At 39.3% G+C, this 23228-nt stretch overlaps 1 protein-coding gene across 1 annotated transcript; it reads right to left on the bottom strand.

Moving 5' to 3' along the window:
• Nucleotides 1-1366: 1366 nt before the first annotated feature.
• Nucleotides 1367-13907, bottom strand: LOC149283344 (calcium-activated chloride channel regulator 1-like). The gene is made up of 14 exons (XM_089497719.1): nucleotides 13752-13907; nucleotides 13326-13466; nucleotides 12782-12929; nucleotides 12015-12123; nucleotides 10752-10929; nucleotides 8980-9204; nucleotides 7680-7904; nucleotides 7114-7291; nucleotides 5819-5925; nucleotides 5074-5295; nucleotides 3664-3934; nucleotides 2628-2792; nucleotides 2005-2235; nucleotides 1367-1752 (listed from the first exon to the last, which is right to left on the bottom strand). The coding sequence occupies exons 1-14, from the start codon at nucleotides 13905-13907 to the stop codon at nucleotides 1367-1369; spliced, it is 2742 nt and encodes a 913-aa protein (XP_089353845.1).
• Nucleotides 13908-23228: the final 9321 nt, after the last annotated feature.

A 23228-nucleotide genomic window follows, 5' to 3' on the forward strand; every position in this document is an offset into this window, starting at 1 on the left:
GTTAGTACCTGTCTTTGTTGCTCAAAAAAGTAGACTAGGTGATAGGGCCACAGTAGATATCAAGTCCTCAATCGTCTGGGGCTGCACTCCCAACAGGACGGTTATGTAGCCCCTTCCTTCCCTCCTTAGCCAAAACCATGGGAGTGCTGGGTCTTCTAGGGGCGCTACTGACAAGAGGGTGATGGCAGCAAGAAGGCACCGGCCACCACTCAAGACAAACAAGTCTTCAATAACCTAAGCATACTAAGTGAAACATGTGAATTGCCATCCCTGGTCCCAGGCTATAAGCTAATGCAATTTATTATGTAAGCAAAACAAATGTGCATTTGAAGGCTTCAAGTGTAATGCAGCTGAACACATACAGAGAAGAGTGAGGAACCACTGAAGGCCTCCTTATCCTTGTCAGTAGCTACACTTGATATTCCTCTAGGCACACTGAGCGAGGAGTTCCACATCTCGACTCAACTTTTACGCTTGGAGATAGCCTCAAGACATTACCAAAGGGGGGAAAAAACCAAAGAGGGCATCAAATGAGCCCAACCAATAACAGGACCTATGGTAAATCCTTGCTCAGGGCAGGCCACTTAAGCAAAAATAAATACAATTCTCCGTACCAATAAAATGTCCTAAGTAGAACTACTGCTACTGTTGTGAGAAAATCTTGGTTTTTTTGCTGTTGGATGCCCTCATCCCAACACAAACCACTAGAGGGCAAAACTTTTACAAAGAATGGAAAGATTCCTAATGCGGCATTTATTACTGCTTTTATCCATTTGGGTCTGAGTTGTAAAACCAAGTGCCTGTTGACTTTTTGTTTCCACATTTACACTCTTGCGCCATTTGTCAGCTTTATACCTCAGTAAGGAAGAATACTGCTAAAACAGTATTTATTATTGTAGCATGTAGACAAGCTGATGATATTTGTACAACAATTATAAGTGGTAAGGTTTGGTTTGGGTGCGGTGGTTCTGAAAGCAATAATTTAAGGACCACCAACAGTCCTGGATTTTTATGTACCACATCAAACAGCATAATCCATAAAATTATATTCTGAAAAGGAAACGTATGTCATATGAAGGTGGCCAGATTAAGATATGTGATGTAAGGTATCTGGACATTTAGCTAAGACTCATTAAGAGCTATGCACACTTGAAACAACTACTTTTATTCATTAAACGTGATGCAAATATTTGTTTCTCTGTAAATACACGTTTTATTTTACGTATACAGAATAATCCAGAAAATTATATTTATTAAATCACTCAGATTTGATGTTTTATTTGTTATATGCACAAAATTTGCCCAAACCATATTAATCACTAGTTACCCAGCCAAGCACACAAGGAAGTGATGACATTAAATTGATTCACACGTTTTTCTTAGATTTCTTTCTCTTGCAATCTGGATTCCAGTTATTCCAACAATATCTGAGGCAGCTGAAATATCCATCAATAGCAGAGATATCACTGGTGGTAGTGGGTACTGGTGTTGGAGTAGGAGGTGGAGGCACAAACTGCACTGCTCTACCCAAGTTAGAGAGGTCTGACTTTTGATCTGCTTCGTCAAAAGCAATTAAAGCAAAATAAATAACGGTGCCGTTTGTTACAGCAATGTCCCCCGGCGTGAACGTGAATATTTCTTCGGATCCAGCTGGTTGTGGCGTCAAACCAGAGATGTTTACAGCAGTTGCCATTGAAAAGTTGGTTAACAGCTCCTGGGGGTCAAGACTCAACCTTAATTCGTATCTTGCAGCTGAAAATTGTAGCACAAGAAACAGTGAAACAAAATTAGTATACATTGAAAAACCAATGCCAATAAAAATAAGTAGATGTTTATCTCTTATCAATTAGATTAGAAGATTACTAGCAGGGCATGTCACCTTATTATTGTCTTGACAATTTTAATTCTATCCCATGCAATATGTAAATTAAATGACCATTATATTAATAATTACCGTACTCTCCTTTAGCTGTATTTACAAATATATCATCAAATATATTTTACCTGTTCCATGGTCCATATCATCACCAGTTGCTGTCCAAGATAACGTAACTTGGTTACCCTCAATGGTTGCATCCAAGTCAGTAATTCTTCCAGGTTTAAAGACATCTGGTAGGGAACCTGAAGGCACGTTCGTTACTGTGAACGCACCACCGGATGCTGTCCTTCTGAAGTCTTCCAGTGCCAGATCTTGAAGATTAGGAATTGGTCTGGGTGGGTTAGGTATTACTTTACCTATAGGAGAGAACACGTGTGTGAGTTTAGGTCAAAAAATAAACAAACCTGGGTCAAACATATACTAGTTATTTGTAATGTAGAATATACCGTAATTGCCATAACAAATATTCAATAAAGCATGAAATCACCAATGAGTTAAAGGGATAGTTTACTGTCCCTGACAGCTCTAGTAAAGAAGAATGCATAGAAAAGTACTATATAAAATTAACATATTTGTGTTGGCAATTTCCGTCTTATTTAAAAGTAATATTCAATATTCATGGAATAGCATACACAAATATTCAGATATACAGAGATTTATATAATGATATATTTTGGCCGCCTGTAAAAATAAGTCTGCTAATACATTCTCGTGTAGTTCTTTCTACAAGCAAGTTACTAGTTCTTACCGTTCACAACTACCCCTGGGGAATAGGGAGCCCCATTTGTTGGCACAGCTAGCTTGCTATTGTTTCCATTGCCTTGTATATATACTTTTAAATTATATCTTCCGTTTCCATTAAAATTAGTGAAGTACTTGGAATAGATACCGTCATTCTTGATTATATCCGCACCTTTAAAAAAAAAAAAAAAAGAATTCTTAATAAAAATAAATATTTGCTTGTAAATTTTGTTTGGTATTCAGTGTAAATGTTCTGAAGATCTATAGTTAAAAAAGCAATATGGTTGAAGTTGACGATGGCAAAAACAAATCCCTGAACAGGATGCTAACAGAAGGTGCATCTTGAAGGTTAAAAACAGACTAATTTATAGCGTAAGAAGTGCTGAGTTGGCCCAGTTTAAAGAATACTGCTTTGTAGGGTGACCAAATGTGTCCTTATCTTGAAACCAGGCCCAGTGGGTCACTGGCCAACAGTACCCCATGCTTACCCGATCTGGTGGTAATGGGGCAGATTGGGTGCCGCAGGGTGGATTTACAGAATTAATATGCTCTGCTGCACATTATGAGAATATAAAACGTAACTGGCATATGTCATATGGCTTAAAATCCATATCTACAGGTGAACTATATTTCAAATTATTATTATTTAAACGCAGCCTTTTTTTGCCTTAATTGCATTAAATGGATTACCATCATAAACATAATAAAAAGAATCCCACCAGTAACTATTTGTAAACACCTTTTTGTTTTTTGTAGTCTTTGAGTACTGAACTGTAAAACGGAACATGTCTGAATGGTAGGGGGCACATGGGTCAGTAGTAAAGATGCTCAAAGCCAAAATAATCTTACTTCAATAAATTTGGATCTGCCAAGTGAGGAGGAGCAGTTGAAGATACGATATGAATCAATAGCTTATATTGCATTCATTCAATGTTTCTGAAATTGCACTTTTGGAAAATACATACGAGAACAGTAAATGTTTTAATAGAGTGTTTTCACCGTGAGCAGCAGATGGCAGTAGTTACTACGTTAGAGGTGAGTACCTGCTCCATTGTCCAGAAGGTCCAAGGTATGTGAGATACCGTTTTGAGTTTCTATTATAGCTTTTACATTTGCACCAAGAACTGGTGACAGACCTTGGGTTACGATTGCGTATACAATCATCGGATTGGGGTAACTGGCCTTATCGACATTCATGAAGGCCTCGGCAACAATTGGTGGCACATTTGAATTAGCTGCTCTGGAACTCACTGTTATACCAATTACTTGATCCGCTGTGTAAGTGTTACATAAACTGTATTCCCAACTTCCTTTCTAAAATAATCAAAATGATAATTATAATGCAATACTACCAAAGCAAACACAAATAAGTTCAAATGACAATTAACAGGAGCACGTTTTAAATATGTGCTGGCATATATAATTTCTGCAATGTCACAGCCACTCGATGACTGAATGGAAGCCAGTCAAGTACAGTAAATGTGGACCTTTTGGCTGGTGGGACATAAAAAAGGGATGGCACACGCAACCTTTTCACTGAAAGAGTTAGGTCTTTGGTTGGTCTGGCCTAGGGGTAAGGGCCAACTGTTACCCCAATCACATCTCCTCTAGGGTCTGCGGAGCTATTACAATACCCCACCTTAATGAACAGCTAGAAGGAGGAGACATCTGGGGCAAACAGCCAAGTCAGCACTAGAAAGGACTCTTGTGGAATTGTAACCTACCTCTTACAAAGCCCATTGTGGTTTGGATAAACGGCTAAATCCTATTCTACGTTTTAAAAAAAAAATGTCCCAAATGAAAAAAAGACCAGCCAATCAGGAGGTGGAGGTAGTTACAAATATTAATTTAACTAGGTTTAACTCACAAATAACTATGTATCCCTAATGTTCAATATCATTTATTTTTTAAACAAAAAAGCATCTGTTATACCTCTGTTAAATTTCTATCATAAATATACACGCTAATAAAATCAGACCTTAAGTGATATGGCCCATAACTTCATATATGATCTCTCAAATGCAATAAATAAGTTAGATACTACGGAAGCATTTACAGGAAGCCTTAGTCACTAAGGTGGCATTTGATAGCAACTCGCCACAGGTTAGCAGCAGTTGAGTTGAACCGTGAATTCCTTGGTAGGTGATCAAATGAGTTACTTAACTCTAGCTGATTGAGATTACCTTAACAGCTTTTGTGAATAGACCTAATAAATATTTCAGTTATATTCAGTCTTTTTATACAGCCATTTATACAATACAAGGCCGGAATGCAGGCCTGGCACTTTGAAATGGCCCCATGCTGTACACTGCAGCACCCAATATGCTGTTCTGGCGCTGTCGGCCTATCTGGGCCTGATCCAGCCCACTAGACTGCTATGTTGTGATTTAAAGTGCTATTAAGGTTCTGCCAAGACATTTCATCAGTTTTAGAACATCAAACTTATGAAATACCTCTGCAATGCCTGGTATAGTGAGACGAGCAGATTTGGAAACTTGATCTGGTACAAACTGGTTATTATCATAAACTTGCCCCTTGGGATCTTTCAATGTAATTTTGGGAATTGCTGTATTCCAGGTAACCAAGAAGACCGTGTTTTTCCCCACTGTACCATCAATGACCACAAAATCATTCAAGCACTGGGAATTTGTGACTGTTGCTGCGGTACTTTCAATCTGTCATAAAACAAACAATATAAAAGAATTGCAGGTCACTAGTATTCATTTTCACAGATCACAGTTTCATCTTGATATCCCTATTCTCCTGTTTCCTGAAGGTGCCCAGCCAAGGTTCACTGATGAAGGAAAAACGTGCGCAGTCAAATAAAAGCGTGAGAAATACGGTAGATATCAGTTGGCAGAGTTAAAATTAAGCCAAGAACATTTTCCAAACTCTCTATATTATAGGCTTTTTCCTATCTGTGTGTTTATCTGATTAAAATATATTTTTTGAAAAGTTTTCTGGTGCCAAATTTTAAATGTGTTTTTATCGCCATAGTGACCAATGGAATGGTCCAATCAGCAGGAATATTCCATTAGTTGCTGCAATTTTTATCCATAAAACTAACCCTATACCTTAGAAAATCCACAACAAAACAAAAAAAACCAAACAAAAAACAATTCACTTGACCTAGTCATACAGAGACCAGCGACTGTCCTGATGGCATCCCAATGTTAAATATTATTTCACAATACATACCTGAATAGATTGCTCTGCTTGATTGCCACTGTTAGATACAATGCCACCAAAAGAATCAATTAAATCATTTGCGTCCAGTTTATCTGATGCAAATAGTTTTAAACCACCTAAAGAAACAACCAGACAAGAAAACACCAGTTTTTAATGTTCAGGTCTTAAGATCTTCTTGAATTAAAAGGACTTTTCTTGCAAGGGATTATTGTATCAATCAAGCATTCTTATGGATCGTAATTAAAAACATTAAATATGATATTCTATATTAATAGTAATTAAAATTCAATAAAGAAAAAAAAACATTTAAAGTTCATCAAGGTATCTTTTTGAGCTAATTTTGCAACTATATATATATAAAAAAAATGAATGAAACTCTACGCCTCTATTCTATTTGTGTGATAACAACCTGCAACTATATTAACTGGGCTCTTTCTTCTACTGGAGCTTAAAGAGGACAATTTCTATTCTGTAAACCACTTACCATTTTAGCAGCCCTCTGAACTCTCTCCAGAATGTCAAAATCCTTCTAGAGATGGGCTCTCCAGATCTGTACACAATACTGTGAAGGCCTGACCAGTAATCTGTAAAGTGGCATAATCACCTCCCTCTCCCTGCTACTAATGCCTTTCGCTATATAACCTGTACTCTGCTTGCTTTCTCTGACACTTTATCACATTGTCTGCTTACCTTTTAGTCATCAAAAATAATTAAACCTAAACCCCTCTATTCTGTTTTATGCTGCCTTGGGAATTTTAAGTCCCAAGTGCATTATTTTACATTTATCAACATTAAACTGCAGCTGCCACACTCTCGACCATTCTTCTAATTTACTTAAATAATTTGCCATTTGACTTAATCCACCCAGAAGGTCTACCCTGTTGCAGACCTTTGTATTACCTGAAAAAAGACACACCTTATAATTATTAATATAACTAATAAAATATTACAGAAAAGTACGGGTCCCAATACCACTAGTAACAAGTCCTTCCTCTGAATGTACTACAACCGTCTGCCTCCTGTCACTCAACCATTTCCTATTTCCTATTTTGACATCCAAACCTAATTTATTTATACATTGTCTATGAGGGATAGTGATTTTCGTAATGCCCTACAGAAACCTATGTTGCCTTAACCAATAGCTTCTCCCTGGTTTTAGTCTTAGTTACCCAGTCAAACATAAAAGTTAGTTTAATTAGTCAAATTAGATAAATACAAATACATCCACTTAACTTATTATTTTACCATATCACAAACATAAAATAAACCAAAAAATTGCGTTACTTATCCAAATAATAACCCACCTGTCATGTCTGCTAATTGTTCCAGTGCCTTATCTGCAGTAGGACCAAGAGCAATTGTATGAATAATTGCTCCGCTGTTTGTAACATCTGAAAAGCAACTACTTATTCCATTATCTTCGCCATCGGTTAATAACACAAGTTCTGTTCCAGCTGTGACTCCATCAAGCCCTTTGTTTACCTACGTAAGAACATACACAGGGAAGTTGCCAAAAGGAATACGTGATACTAATCACGGTTATATGCATAGTCTCATTTCTACTCATCTCAATTCTAAATATGGGAAGTGAAGAACAGTATTTAAACTATTTACACCATAACAAAAAGGATGTAAGATTTAATTTCATGTAATTATAGTTGGAAATATCATTAAAGATCTTTGGACCAGTAATGGTTATAGGGATACTGCTAGTGATCTGACACCTTATAACAGTATGGTAGCCGGCAAAGTTTCTAAAATTAAGTTCCCACAGAACTAACGATAGGAAGGTTAATAAGCACTATCCTTTTTATCTTATTTTACATATTTTCTTTGAAAATTTCATGGAACAGTTCAGTTTTTTTTTTACCTCAAATGCTTTGCGTACTCCAGCACAAATGTTAGTACCTCCACCAGCGGAGGTTGGAAGAAGGCCCTTCAGTTGTTCACGCTTAGAATTATCAGTTATTTTAACTAGTTGTGACTTTACAGTTGTGCCGGTTGAGAAAATAACAATTCCAAGATGGGATCCTGTTTCTATAATCTGCATTATGTACACCTCTGATGCTTGATATAAACGATTGATCCGATTAGCCTGCAGGGACATGTAACAATGAAATGAGTACACAAGCTGTGCCACATTCATGCTTTAGATACGTCAGTCATTATCGTATTAAAAAAGGTAAATCCCCTGTTTGGTAGTTTGCTTATGCCCATTAAAGACCAAGACATAGAGTTCTTCTTGGAACCACCCTATTTAAGTTGTACAGTGCCACGTAATTTGTTGGTGCTTAATCAATAAAAGGTAATAATAACCACATTCTCAAAAAAGCTCTTTGCACTCCATGCATTAAAGGTTATGATAGAATTGGGCAGTGCTTGGGGAATAAAACATTTAGCAGTCCAAAATGTGACACATTCAGTACTGCTAGAAATGTTAAAATGTTATATTAGTAGTAGAAGTGCTGTTTTCAGCAGAATTGGGGCATGGTAGCTTAGAGAGTAAAAAGGCCAGTCTTTAACATTCCTTGGAGTTTGTAAACCAATTAGAGAAAATACACACAATGTTTCCTGGGTAGCCTGGTAAGATTTACAGTTGAAGGACACTAGTGTCTGTATGCATGCTCCTCAACAAGATAATGCTATGGAATGCCAAGTAACAGCCTTGGACCTTTAAGGCTGGTAGCTAATAAATGATGTACATATGACTACCAGCTGGATACACATGCCCACACACTACTCTCATTTTACTCTCTACTTTGACTCTCATCGCATGTGGTCAAGTGCATTCAGCCTGTGCCACATACTATAGAATTGGATCTGCCATACAAGCAGCGGTAAAGGTGCTGTCAGCCACTGTACATTTGCTGGATTTGTCAGATGGCCAGTGCAGCCCTCTCTAAAGTTGCACAGTAAAGAGATAAGATCTTTAAACACCTTACGAAAAGTTGTATTACCTTACTGGCTCAGAAAAAGGGAACAAAATTCCAATCAACGATATGCTTCTAACCAAAAGCATTGGTTTATATATAAACTGTAGGGCCTGTCAATGACTGACCATCTCAAAAATGTTACCAGATTTTTTATCTTTTTATTTAGAAGCCATAGGTAAAGTTCAGGGTTTGTACATTTTATTTAATACGGCAATATAAATATTAAAAAAAACTTACACCGCTCATACTTCCCGAAACGTCAAGCACTAAACTGACCACTCTGTCTTTATACTGCAGCAAAGAGATCACAGGAGGTGGAACGTTGGTGTTTGTTAATGGAGAAGCGGAAACCATATCAGGAGATTTCATGATGACATCCCACGTACTTTGGTAATTACAAAATTTGTTCTGTTTGTTTGGAGCTTCTGTATTGTGGTTAGTATGATCACAGAAAGCTTTCATCTAAATGGAACAAGATGATTATAACAAATAATAACAAGATTTAAAATCCTTTATAGTTGGTGGGGTGGTCATATTGCAAGGATCATATAGGATCTAGGGAATGAGCCTAGAGCCAACACCCACCATCAACAATCCCACCAGTCTTACCATAGACACATACCGTACACATAAATAATTATGCATGGGGACTTCTTTCTCTTGTATGTGAGTGGGTTTGCACTGGGGCATGGCTAGACACACAGTGGATGAGGAGTAGGTGTGGTGAAACTCCACTCCCCTGCACAAAGAAATAAGAAACTGACCCAGAGACCCGGGTAACCAGGGCGTCACTCTAGTTCAAACCTAGAGGGTTCCTTAGTTTGCAGCTTGCACAAATATTGTGTACACCTGCACATAAACTCTGTATGTATGTGTGTGTGTGGGGGGGGGGTGACTATTGTATGGGGCCCAACCTACAGAGAGCCATACCATTGCACCTCATGCTGTGGGTGTGCTTGGGTGGAATCTAGCAGTAGGCGGTACATTGTAATGCGTGCTGATGTCAGTGTAAACCATGTGTGATGCCATTACATATTACCATACTCTTACACACTAGGTTCCCAAGCCTCTTGGGCTTTAATAAGGGAACAGAGGACTGATGATGTTATAAAGGCCAATATAAAGGACAAATGGACATTAACGTTGATATGGGATGAACAGGTGATAGGGTGACCATATTCAGCCATTTTTTCCAGGACACATACACATTTCACATATCACTGATCGGCCCCCAGTGTGTGGGATGTATAAACTCACATAAAGGAATCAATTTCTGTTATACAGTTCACAGGGCAGAATTGTACCTGTACAGGTCAGTATATGAGTCCTGGAAAAATGGTTGAATATGGTCATCCTAATGTGAATGGATCAATGGGTTATAGACTTCCAAGTACAATAGATAGGGTAAGTAATAATGATGAACTAAAACAAATTATGTATTTTGTTGTATTTACCAAATACTGTTTAAATAACTATGAATGTTGTAAAACTACCATAAATCCATAAGTAAAATATAACCTGTGTTTATATCAAATGCTGTAGTTATTTTGCATATTTTACCATCTACCAAATTGACCCTTTGTGGCTTAAAGCTGTCACTGTAATTCCCATCAGTTGTAAAACTGATGAGCTAAGAATGAACTGCAAAATACTGGACTCCGTCACCTTATTTATTCTATTATAATCCTTATTTACAATTACAATATTTTAATTATATCATATCACATGTATTTATTGTCAAAGTGTCTCAAAGCAGATAAATCCATGTAATTTTACTTGTATTACCTTTGTTCTATCATACTTAACAAAGTGTTCATTTGTTTGGGGCAGCTACGGAATGTACTAGAACCCATTTCACCTCCTTTTTAAAATGTGCACCATGATGTAGCATCACAACACCATCTTTCTTTTGTGACGTCACCACTACACTTTGTCCACATTAACCAACACAGAAAGCAAAAGACAAAAGAACCGTTACTTAAATAGTTTGCTATCATAGTAATACTCACAGTTATTGGCAATACCCCGTACATAATAGATTCTTCAGCTGCCTGGAACATATCTGGATAAAACATACATTTCCCAACATAAAGGCCAGTGTTTGGGTCTGTTTTACATTCTTGGAGGTTACATTGCGTGCTGTCACACCGATTCTCCCTATTCACACCAGTTATACTTAAAGAACACCTAAAATAAATAAATAATATACATGTGTGTTATATATATAATATAAATAAATTCATATATAAGAATGCATTATTTTATAATTATATATTTAAGTTGTATTCACCAACATAACCTTGCTTTACTAATTTGCTTATATACATTTAATATTAATGTCACGTCGAATTTACTCCTTCCGAAAATACAATGGAAGTTTTTTTTGTGCAAGTACTCCAAGAGGCCAGAATAATAAAGATACCCGGAGAAAGAGAAGCGTTTCTGCACTTCTATTTTTTTACAGAAATGCTCCAGGAGATCTGGTAAACAGAGCTGATAATGGGAAGAAGCAGGCAAAGAAAGAATAGGCAAGACAAAAAGTGGGGTTGCAGAAAAGGATACAGGGACACCGAAGCGGAGCAGGTAGGGAGGCACAGAAAGAGAGAATGAGAATGAGAGTGTGAAAGAGTATGAGAGAGAGTGAGTGAGTGAAAATGAAAAAGCAACGAAATGCAAGTGTAAATATGGAGCTGTCTGCTTGGTTTCTGTTTGTTTCATTGAGTCCATAATTGTTTTCGAGCATTCTTATGAACTGAAGAAATGAGCACATTTTGTTAAAATTAAAATTCGTATGAATCCGAATGCACAAGTCTAAATGATATCTATTTCCCATTTTTTGATAGGATCTATTGCATTGCTTGCATTTAAAAGATGATATTTAACTTAACTTTTTTTGTCCAAAAATTCTTCCGATAAAGGACTTCAGCTATTTTAACCTTTTTAATATATATATATATATATATACATTTTAATTTTAAAATAAGCAAACAATTCCAACATAGGATGGTTAAACTTCTGTTGTAACTGGGAGAACATCAATGATACAGCTTGATAAATTAAATCTGCAATAGATGTAACAAATACAATAGCTGTTTTCACATTTCAATAATTTAACATTGCTGCCAGTCTCAAGGATATTTATATTTATTTTTAATAATTTTACTTTAGTAACCCACTACCTATGTTTTATCCTGTGTTATATACTCTGACACTGACACTGATAATGGTATAGTCATATTCATTTGTAATTGTATATTATTATATAATTATACCTTGTTGACTCAATGTCACCTCTTGCAGAAAGGTAGTAAGGCTGATCATCGCTGTATTCATCAAAAACACCCCATCGGTATTGAGCCCATTCATGGACAAAAACTCTTTCTGTAGAAAAAGTACAAAAGGAATGATATAAATATCTATAGTTATACGTGTAATTAAGAGAACGATTGATATAGCTACATTGGTCCAAGAGAAGATGGAGCCTTTAGTCAAAGTTAAAATGTTTTACAGGGCCAATATTGAAAACAATATAGAGTTACATTCAGGACCTCAGGAGTCTCTTCTTCAGATTAAGTTATACAGTCATTTTATCTAACAAAGAGACCACTGGGATCCCAAAAACATCCGTCAACTTTTTCTGTGTTGACCAAATAAAAAGTTTAAATCAACTTTTTTTTTTTAATAAAAAATAAATCAACTTGGACAAAAGACTTCATCATGTGTACTTGGACATATACACAAACAACAAATTTTAACAAAGGTAGAAAAAAACATTATATTGGATGTTAGGACTATTTGCTTATCAAGGTAGAATATTGTACGACAAGTATCTTAGATTAGAGCAATTCTTTTTAATCTAATTCCAGCCTAAACACTGTAAAGTAATGTATTTAATGTATAGCTTGTTTAATATGTTAATTGATGAGCTGCTGTTATACATTCTATTGAATGCAGAAAGATGTAAAATATTTACATGAGTTACAGATTACGCACTGTTTGTGTATTCTTTTAAACGCATTCATGTGTTTTTTTGCTTTACCTCTTGGTCCGTATATATTAATCAGGGAGTCATTCAGTAAGAAGTTAGGAGTAAGGTGAATGTACCGTCCCATTTCACCACAGCCTCCATATTGCAAAGTGTAAGGATCATCTCCTCTCACAAAAGGGTTAGCAATGATAATATCAGCCTAAAATATAAAAACCATCAATGTAAGTAAAAATAATATTATAAAAATATTTCTAATAGTCTCTCGGACAACAGGAACACATGGTAGTGAATTTTGGTAATTATTCCAGTTATATGTTTTATAATTTATTGCTGTCTCAGGTGTTAGTGTGCATCATTGAAAGGCATGTTACCAAATTAGAGAGTCCCGCGTACACGCAATTCCCAGTCACAGTAGGCCATTTCTTCTGACCAATGCAGATTAGATATATATATATTTTCACAGGTTGAAAAACATGCCAGAGTGAATGTTCCTATGTGAAATAGGGCCCTTAGAACAAGAAGATGGATCTTTACACTGAAATGTATAACAGCCATCATCAGGAAAACAGCTGAACCTCATGCAATGACTTCTTACCTTATCATATGACTCTGATTTTGGTCTTCCATACATGCTGTTGAGCGACCAATTATTTGGAATTAAAATGCTGACGCTCTTAATGAAAACTCTGTTTTTAGTAGCTTCAAACATGTAAGTAGAAGCATCCGTTACCATGCCCTAGAATAAAAAAATATAGACACATCACAAGTACAACAAAGATGTTATAACGTTATAGTTTATAACTGATTACATGGGTTTGCAGAAAATTGCAGACATTTCGCTTTTCCGACAACTCTTCATCACTAGATTGATATTGAGAACCAAACTGGAAACCTATTCCAGGCGATGGTTAGTGGACATCCATGTCTGGTGCCAACTCCATGTTAATAGGTACTTCTGATTATCCCTTGCAATCCACTTAAATTAATAGTTTGAAATAAATAAAAGACATCATCAACTTACTTTGATTTTTTCTATTATCTGATTGTCTTCAGGTATATTTGGATTAATTGCAATAACAATGTCTTCATAGCCATTGTTTTTCAGCTTCACCAATGATTGAGTTGAGTGAATAATTTGAAAAGTTGAAATTAAAGCAAAGATTTGTAAGAACTCCATTTCTGAAAAGCCTCTCCATGAAGTGCACAAAGAGATATATGTCCTGGCTTTATATTTATATCATTTTGAACTTAATTGCTACTATATGGCTGGTGAATGATTTATCCCATCTATCTCCAGTGAAAAACCACAAATTAAACAATATATTCATTAAACAAAACAAATAAGTGTATGGGAGGGGAATACAAATTCACTAGAAGTCACTTCTTCCCTGTTTTCTTCTTACAATAATCAAATAAAAAAAAACAATGGTCAGAGTCAGTCAATGACTGAATTTAGGGACCAAGTAACAATCGAACACAACAGGAAAGCAACAAGTCAAGGGACAAAAGAATACAAGACAGGGGGACTCTGAACAAAGAACACAAGACCAGTGCCAATAGGAGCCTAATGATCTGGCAGGATAGCATGGGAAAGGGCAGGTTTATAGAGGGAGATAATGAGCAGGCTCATGGGGTAGTGACCATCAGGTATGTAAGCCCAAAAGGGGTCAAAGGCCCAATAGTTTAAGGACTGTAGGAATAGTCAGCTAGGAACCCAGTCCAGAGGCCGGTAATGGCAACACTTTTTTATGGCTCCACTGGTATTTTAATCTTAGTCTACATTGATTTACATGCTGGTTACATTGTTTCTGGACTGTGGTCCTAGCTGTGCATTCCTACAGTCCTTGCATTATTCATGCTTCCTCTCTATACACATACCCTTTCCCATACTGTCTTGCCAGATCATTTGGCTCCCATTGGTGCTAATGACTACATTTTGTGTCCTAACAGCATTCCTGAAGCCTCAAATCCTGACTCTGGCATGCCCACCTCTGTGCAATGCTTTACCCATGTTGTTTATGGACTTCTGGCATCCTGACCTTGGCTTATCTTTCACTGTGTCCCTTTCAGCGTCCCCTGTATACTACCTGTGCTGTACTTTGGTCTCAACCTATGTATTCTGGCCAAGTATTCCACCATGGAAGCACCTTCTATAATGATGGCAATCTAAATTCCTCTAGTAAAATATTCCTAGAAATAGTACATAATGGAATTTATACAAAGAAATCTAAACACTACCTCCTCTTTTCAGGGTTTTTATTAAACTTGGGCACCATCCAACTCTTCGTGTTCGTGGGGAAAAGAATATTCGTATTCCACAAATTTTCGCCCGTTCCTGTGTTCGGTGCACCTGCACTTCATTGGTTGATGACAGACAAGCCTCCTGCTGGCGACCAGTAGAGTCGCTCGTACCGACCTTTAACTCCTGACGGCGAAACTCTGCCCAGGAGTTAAAGGTCCGTAAGAACAACCAATAAAGTTGCTCATACGGACCTTTAACTCGCCAGCAGGGAGCTCCTCTGCCATCAACCAATGAAGGGCAGTTGCACTTCATTGGTTGATGGCAGACGAGCCCCCTGCTGACGACCAATAGAGTAGCTCGTACAGACTTATAAAATCCTGGTGCAGAAACTCGCCCGGAGGAGACCATTGGTCTTCCTCCTCCATCAGTTAAAGGTCCGTACGAACGACCAATAGAGTCCCTCATACGGACCTTTAACTCTTGCAGCGGGGAGACCATGGTCTCCCCAGGCCAAGTTCCGCCGGCGGGAACTCTAAGGTAGGCTAGAATGGGAAAGGGATTCTTCGTGTTGTGTGTCTTTCTCTTCGTGTACGTTTTGCCGCCGCCATGTTCGTTTCTTTGGTATTCGGGCTGAACAACGAAAACGTACCCTTCATGTTCGTAGGAATACGCATGCACAAGTCTCATTTTTATGACTACTAGCCCACGTGGCAATGCTATTCTGACATAAGTAGGCAATGTTAGCTGCTTAACCAGCTACGGATTCTATATGTCACTTGTCTTTAATAAGTGCAGCCCAGGGTCATGTAGTTTGTTTTTCTAATTAATTTAATTATGGTAGTGCAGGTAATCTGTACAAATTTTGACAGGCCTAGACTGCCCACAGGGAGCAAACTTGATGCCTGGTGGGCCACTGGACCAGGGTCTATTTTTCACTTGCAGAGAGCATGCAATTATTTAATGTGGGGGTTCCAGGGCCTCCTTTAAATCCCAGTCTGTCCCTGCTTCATGACCTTGTTTGCCAAAGACTGTCTTTCAGTATGTAGGCTGACATGAATACCCTAACACATTTATTATTATTATTTTTTTATATACAATAAATCACCATAATCTTGCCAATACAAAATAACACACACACAAATATATATATATAGGTTTTGTAGAGAGTGGTATGATATGTAGCCCCACAGGGAGTATGTGTTGTGCCACGTAACATTATGATTATATATGGGCTCCTAGAGTGGAGCATAGGGAGAGTAGGGCAGGCCGGTGCTCCACCCCGCAGTTTACATACACCTGGAGTGAAACAGAATCCAGGCCAGGAGTTCAGGCTGACTCGAAAGCACTGCTCAGCTGAAAGTAGTCAGCTGCAGTGACTGCAATAAAACCTTGCCTGATGGACAGAAGAAGGGAGTTTTGTTTGAGGGCTGGAAGCAGCAAGGATTAATATCTATCTATCTATCTATCTATCTATCTATCTATCTATATATCTATCTATCTATCTATCTATCTAGTATCTATCAAGTTTTATATAGTTTTATATAGTTCAACTCAGGGAAACAGAAAGGAACAGAGTTTGGATATACATTTGTGGAAATATGTCCTTTAATGTGGCTGACAATACATTGCCAAAGATCACATAGATCTGATGAATTGAATTCAAATCTGAAAAAGGATAAATTACTAAGAAATCAAGCAAGATAATAAAATGAGTTACTGGGGAGGAGGAGGTATAATTATCCAGAATCACATAGAAGTAAAATATTTCCAAGGAGATCATAAAAGGAAGGGTGGAGATCCAGTTCTTAACACTCACTGTTTGATGATACTTCAGCTGAATAAATACATAATTGTAATTTCGTAGAGCAATGTGTTTGGATTGCCTTAGAATAGTCAATATAATCTGTTTCAATGGCATATAATACAAAATGCTGTGTAGGTCTGAGTAAAAGTTATCTAAAAACCTTATTTCAGTTTAGTCTCACTCTCTAGTCTATTTGGATAGACTGGATCAACCCGTACAGGAGCTAAATATGGCAGGTGCCTCTGTGACTTCCAAACATAAACACCTGACCATTACACCAAGAGAGACTATTATGACATTGCATTCTAAATACATAGACATTAATATGTAGTTGGTCACGTATTTGCTTTCCAGATGTTGCAGTGTTTCTGTGGGAATCTTTGCCCATTCTTCTACTTGAGCATTTGTGAGGTCAGGCACTGATATTGGACAAGAAGGCCTAGCTTACAATCTCCGTTCTAGTTCATCACAAAGGTGTTGATGGGTTTAAGGTCAGGGCTCTTTGTGGGCCTGTCAAATTCTTGCACACCAAATTCATCCCACCATGTCTTTATGGACCTTGATTTGTGCACTGGGGCACGGTCATGCTGGAATAAGAAAAGAGCATTCCCAAAACGGTTTCCACAAAATTGGAAGCATTCAATTCTCTAAAATATCTTTGTATGCTGTAGCATTAACATAGCCCCTTAATGGAATTAAGGGGCCTAGCCCAAATCCCAAAAAACAGCACTACCCTCTTCAGCACTCGGCAGCCCTGCTTTGTGAGTGTGTGTGGTTTACTGCTTTGTGGCTGAGCAGTTGCTACTAACAGACATTTCCACCTCACAATAATAACCCTTACAGTGCACCAGGGCAGATCTAGCAGGGCAGAAATTTGACTTGTGGCGAGGGTGGCATCCTATGATACTGCCATGTTTAAAGCCATGAGCTCTTCATGTGACCCATTCTACTGCCAATGTATGGAGATGGCTGCCTATGTGCTTGATTTTAGACATCTGTTAGCAATGGGTGTGGCTAAAACACCAAAACGTAACCATAAGGAGGGGTGTCCCAATACTTTTGTCCAAATAGTGTATTTTAATATGCAGGGGAAGCCAGGCAAGGAGGACAGGGCGCTATTGCCCCCTGGGCTACTCTTATTTGCTTTTTTATGGCTCTACATATAGCCAGTACCACCAGGGTTCATAGAAAAACAATGGCTTTGGACAGCATTTACATTATGACTTATTTTTGGACTTCTTGCAAATGGTCCATTTGTTTAGAGAATACATAGATTGTTGACCTTGCCATACGAGCCACATGTTTTGGGATACTATATTACTGGGCCACTTGCTTGGGCTTTTCCTCTGGGCAGAATGGTGCCAACCCTTTTCTGGCTATATGCTACTCAGTCACAAAGCACATTATTGGATTTTTTTATTACACAGCAACAAATCATTATGTATCATGCATCACGAGAAGATTTTATAATTAATTAGTTAGGTAGCATTTTTAATATTTTTATCAAAAATAAATATTTTACCAGTAAATTTAGGACATGGGTTCCAAATAGGAAGGGCCTACCAAAGTCATGTAAGGAGGATATAGTTAAATTTGGTACCAATGTCACATACAAATGTTTGTGCAGGGGTAGGTTGGTGAATGTTGGCTTGTGTGGGAGATTATATGTTTATGCATATCTACTTAGAAAAAAATGAATTACACAAATTCTCCACAATATGTAAATATGATTTATAATGCACAGGAAAGTGGGAAATTCCATCATGAAAAGTAAATTACTTGGATTCCTAGAAATCTCCATATGATTTATCTGAAAAAGAGGGAGTACCAGTCATAAAGATCAACATTGGAACATTTTAATAAAATGTTGTCGTATAGATAAAATAGGTTTAAGGTTTGTACATTTTTAGGAATTGACAATTTTAACGGAAAAATATATGTCATTCTAGCAAGCAAGTCCCATGCTACCATTTATTTCATGTTTCTTTTTATATCAGTTTGCTATTTGATTACAAAAAGCTGCATAATATTTCGGTTCCTTAAAAAGAAATCAAGATACGCATTACATATATTACATTTATTTATATAGCAACAACAGATTCCGTAGCATTGTTACAATAGGCGGAAAAATTTAAAACCACACAAGTACACATAATTGTTTAGCTGCACAAGTTTCAGATCCAACTCTGATTACTCTGTGACCATCTTGTGGGCAAGTGTCCCATGTAACGCAGACCAGTCCAAAGCTGGTCACATACATTAGAAACTGTGAGTTTAAAGACATGGCCTAGAAACTTGTGCCTCCAGTACTGTAATACCACCAAACATGATGAGACCAGTGTTACCACCTCCAGCTTCATACGAACACTACTGATTATAGTATAGATATAATATTATGTTTTTTTTATATTTTGCTTTGCCATCCATGTGAACGCATGGTTTCACATACTAAAGGAAGTGTCAGTGTCACTTATGTGAATGGGTAGACTGGGATAACAAAGCCAGTGGCCACCTAATGGTGTAAGTGTGGCTGATGGCTGCGTATGACAGGCCGTAAGCTATGTTTTTATGCCCATGTGGCATGCGACTGGACATATCCAGCTGGTGGCCACACACTGCAGCAGCCCATCAAACATTTGTCCAGTGTGTCAGATGGCCGGTCAGGACCTGCTTATGTGGAATTACATATAACAACTAAAGAGCTAGTGGTTTAAATCTTTATACGAGTAGGCTATGGGCTACATGTACCTATTTTCTGTGACATATGCTCTGACATAACACAAAGCCATATATTCAGCCAAAACATTTGGTAAAATAAACACAATAAATTTCCTTTCAATAAACACAGGCAAAGTCTAATATTGACGTTACACATATCAGCGGTAAAGGATTACATATTCAGGTGAACTAGGTGTATCAGGAAATAAGTTCTGTCAAGTATTTACTCAGTACTAAACTTTCCAAACATCAAGTATTAAGGTATTATGAAATAGTATCCATTGTTAGCCGTGACTGACTAACCTTTTTAAACGTTGAAATAACACTTTCTTTTAGATTGACGAATAACTGTTAGGGACCAGGAACCAGACGGACACAAAACTTAAAATGCAATCACCTTTATTGTAATGACAATAGTGAACAAAGCCAAATCGTGATCCAAAAGCATATATCAAAAGACAAGCCGGGGTTAGGAACCAAGACAGGTACTCAGACAAGCCTGGGTCAGGAATACAGAGATCAGCGAAGTCAGGAACAAGCCAGGAATCAGGAGCCGGGAGGGACGTCAGAGAAAGCCAGGTCATACACAGGAATTCAGGAACACAGCGATAGCACTTGCAGCCGGAAACAACACAAGGGCAAGGAGGAAGTGAAGTTTAGTTGCTAAAATAGCCAAAAGGGGCTGGCTGTGGGCTGGACAATGGGCTGAGTCACAGGAGTGACAGGAGTGTAGCCATGGCAACCCAGCCAGGCTGTATAGCCTCCAGCAATGCAGCAGAAAAGCAGATAGACCATAACAGTACCTCCTTCTCAACGACCCCCTCCCCGCGGAGCAGGGCCGGGTTTGAGGGGAAAACGCGAGTGAAAGGCACGAAGGAGAGCGGAAGCATGGACATCTGAGGCTGGAACCCAAGATCTCTCCTCGGGACCGTACCCCTTCCAATGGACCAAATACTGGAGCTTCCCACGGAACCAACGAGAGTCGACTATGGAGCGGAGCTCGAACTCCTCATGGTTGTCTACAGTCACCGAACGGGGGCGAGGAGTGACTGTAGTAAAACGATTACAGACCAGAGGTTTCAACAGTGAGACATGGAACACATTGTGGATGTGCATGTTAGAAGGAAGATCCAGGGCATAGGCCACAGGGTTTACCCGTCGAAGGATACGGAAAGGCCAAACAGAAGCTGCGGCAAAAGCGGCCTTTAATGACTCAAAAGCTTCGATGGCCCCTGGGGACCAAAGAGAGGCATTGCCATCTTTTTTGGTCATGTCCGTAAGAGGCTTAACAATAGAGGAAAAATTCTGAATGAATTTCCTATAAAAGTTAGCGAAGCTGAGGAGCCGTTGAAGGGAGCGGAGGCCTATAGGTCGTGGCCACTCGAGAACAGACGAGAGTTTTTCAGGATCCATAGCGAAACCGACCTCTGAAATTACGTACCCCAGAAAGGTGACCTGCTTGCGGTGGAACTCGCACTTCTTCAATTTGCAAAAGAGATTATTCTCTCATAACCGCTGTAGGACTCGGGCTACATCAGCGTAATGGCTTTCTATGGAGGTGGAATGGATCAAAATATCATCTAGGTATACCACCACACATTGTTGGAGCATGTCCCTTAGGACATCATTTATGAATTCCTGGAAAACCGCGGGGGCATTGCAGAGACCGAAGGGCATAACTAGGTATTCATAATGCCCGCTCCTGGTGTTAAACGTGGTTTTCCATTCGTAGCCCTCCTTTATCCTTACTAAGTTATACGCCCCTCGCAGGTCAAGCTTTGTAAATACCTTGGACCCTTTTAAGCGATCGAATAACTCGGTAATGAGTGGAATCGGGTAGGCATTTTTAACCGTGATACGGTTGAGCCCCCTGTAATCTATACAGGGTCTCAGTTCGCCGCTCTTCTTTTTCACAAAAAAGAATCCGGCCCCAGCAGGGGAAGAGGATTTACGGATGAACCCCCGGGACAGCGCATCGCAACATACTTCTCCATGGCCTTATTCTCTGCGACAGATAATGGGTAGACTCGACCTCGAGGGGGTATGGCACCAGGTTGCAGCTCAATGGTGCAATCGTACGGGCGGTGAGGTGGGAGCTCACCAGCCCGGCCCTTATCGAATACTTCATGAAACTCTTGATACTCCTCAGGCAACAAAGAGACCGGAGAAGTGGTTAGCACCTTCACCACTCTCCCTAGGCATGTTTTGGAACAATTAGGCGACCATGCCAAGACTTCGGCCCTTACCCAATCAAACACGGGATTATGTTTGCGCATCCTAAAACCACAGGATAATGAGGAGAGTGTATCACCTGAAGTTGAATAATTTAATGATGGAGAGCCCCAACAGCCATAGACAAAGGAGTGGTTTCATGGGTGACCTGCGGGGGCTGTAACGGTCTGCCATTGATCGCCTCAATGGCAAGTGGAGCAGTCCGAAGCTGCAACGGAATAGAGTGCTTCTGAGCAAAGGTGCTGTCAATAAAAAGGCCCGCTGCCCCCGAGTCAATGAGTGCCTCTGAAATGACGGAAATCTTGCCCCAAGTGAGACCCACCGAGACTAGAGGTTTATCCTTCTGGATATCTGGGGATGCCGGGACACCACCTAAGGACTGTCCCCTCTGGAGCCTTAGGTGCAGGCGTTTCCCGGACGTGTAGGGCAAGTTCGCAGCAGGTGCCCTGCTTTACCACAGTAAAGACAGAGACCCTCCCTCCTCTTAAAGGCCCTCTCCTCAACCGAGAGACGGGTAAATCCAAGCTGCATGGGTTCCACAACGCCCGAAGTTTCGACACCAGGAGGCATGGGAGGAGAGGGAGGCACGGGTGGGGATAAAAAGCTTGGGGCTAAACATATAGGAGGCCTCCGCAGGCGCTCCCGGAAGGATGGTCTCTCATGGATTTGTGAGTCAATAAGGATACAAAAAGAGACCAGTTCCTCCAAATCACTGGGAAGGTCCCGGGCCGCAATCTCATCCTTAAGTATATCCGAGAGCCCATTAGAAAAAGCAGCCACGAGAGCCTCATTATTCCAACCAACCTTAGCGGCCAGGGTATGAAACTCAATAGCATAGTCCGAAATTGTCCTTGTACCCTGCCGAATGGACATTAATCGTTTGGCAGCCGAAGCAGAGCGTGCCGGTACATCAAATACCCGTTTTAGAGACGCAACAAACTCAGGGTAATTGTGTACTAAAGGTTTCTGTGTCTCCCAAAGGGGATTCGCCCATGCCAAGGCCCTGTCTGAGAGTAAAGAAATCACAAAGCCCACCTTACTCCTGTCAGACGGAAAGGCCTGAGGTACCATCTCCAGATAGATACTGACCTTTTTCAGGAAACACAAATTAGGGTCGCCCCCATAACGCTCGGGAAGCGGGGCGGACCCTGTCAAGCCTCTGGCAGTATTAAAATCACCAGTGGCAATCACCAGTGGCAGACAGAGCGGAAGCAGCAGCAGGTATAGAGGCAGCCTGTGCCGTGGGGACCTGAGCTGGCAGAACCAGATGTGCAGTACGGAGCAACAAGGTCTGGAGAGCTAACGCAAATTGGTCCATGCGCTGGTCTACCTGGTAAAAACATTTGGTGGATTGTCTGGGTTCATGGCCCTTGTGTAATGTTAGGGACCAGGAACCAGACGGACACAAAACGTAAAATCCAATCACCTTTATTGTAATGACAATAGTGAACAAAGCCAAATTGTGATCCAAAAGCATATACCAAAAGACAAGCCGGGGTCAG

This window comes from Sceloporus occidentalis, unplaced genomic scaffold, assembly GCF_023333645.1.
Source record: "Sceloporus occidentalis isolate IW3139 unplaced genomic scaffold, rSceOcc1.0.p SCAF_106, whole genome shotgun sequence".
Classification (NCBI taxonomy): domain Eukaryota; kingdom Metazoa; phylum Chordata; class Lepidosauria; order Squamata; family Phrynosomatidae; genus Sceloporus; species Sceloporus occidentalis.

What these genes read in the sequence shown, in the direction of transcription:
- LOC149283344 (XM_089497719.1), bottom strand. Translation starts at nt 13,907, where the DNA reads ATGGAGTTCTTACAAATCTTTGCTTTAATTTCAACTTTTCAAATTATT. An exon ending in GAGTACGCAAAGCATTTGAG is followed by an intron (nt 7,292 to 7,679) that starts GTAAAAAAAAAA and finishes GTTCTTACGTAG; the next exon opens with GTAAACAAAGGGCTTGATGG. An exon ending in ACAATTAGCAGACATGACAG is followed by an intron (nt 5,926 to 7,113) that starts GTGGGTTATTAT and finishes TTGTTTCTTTAG; the next exon opens with GTGGTTTAAAACTATTTGCA.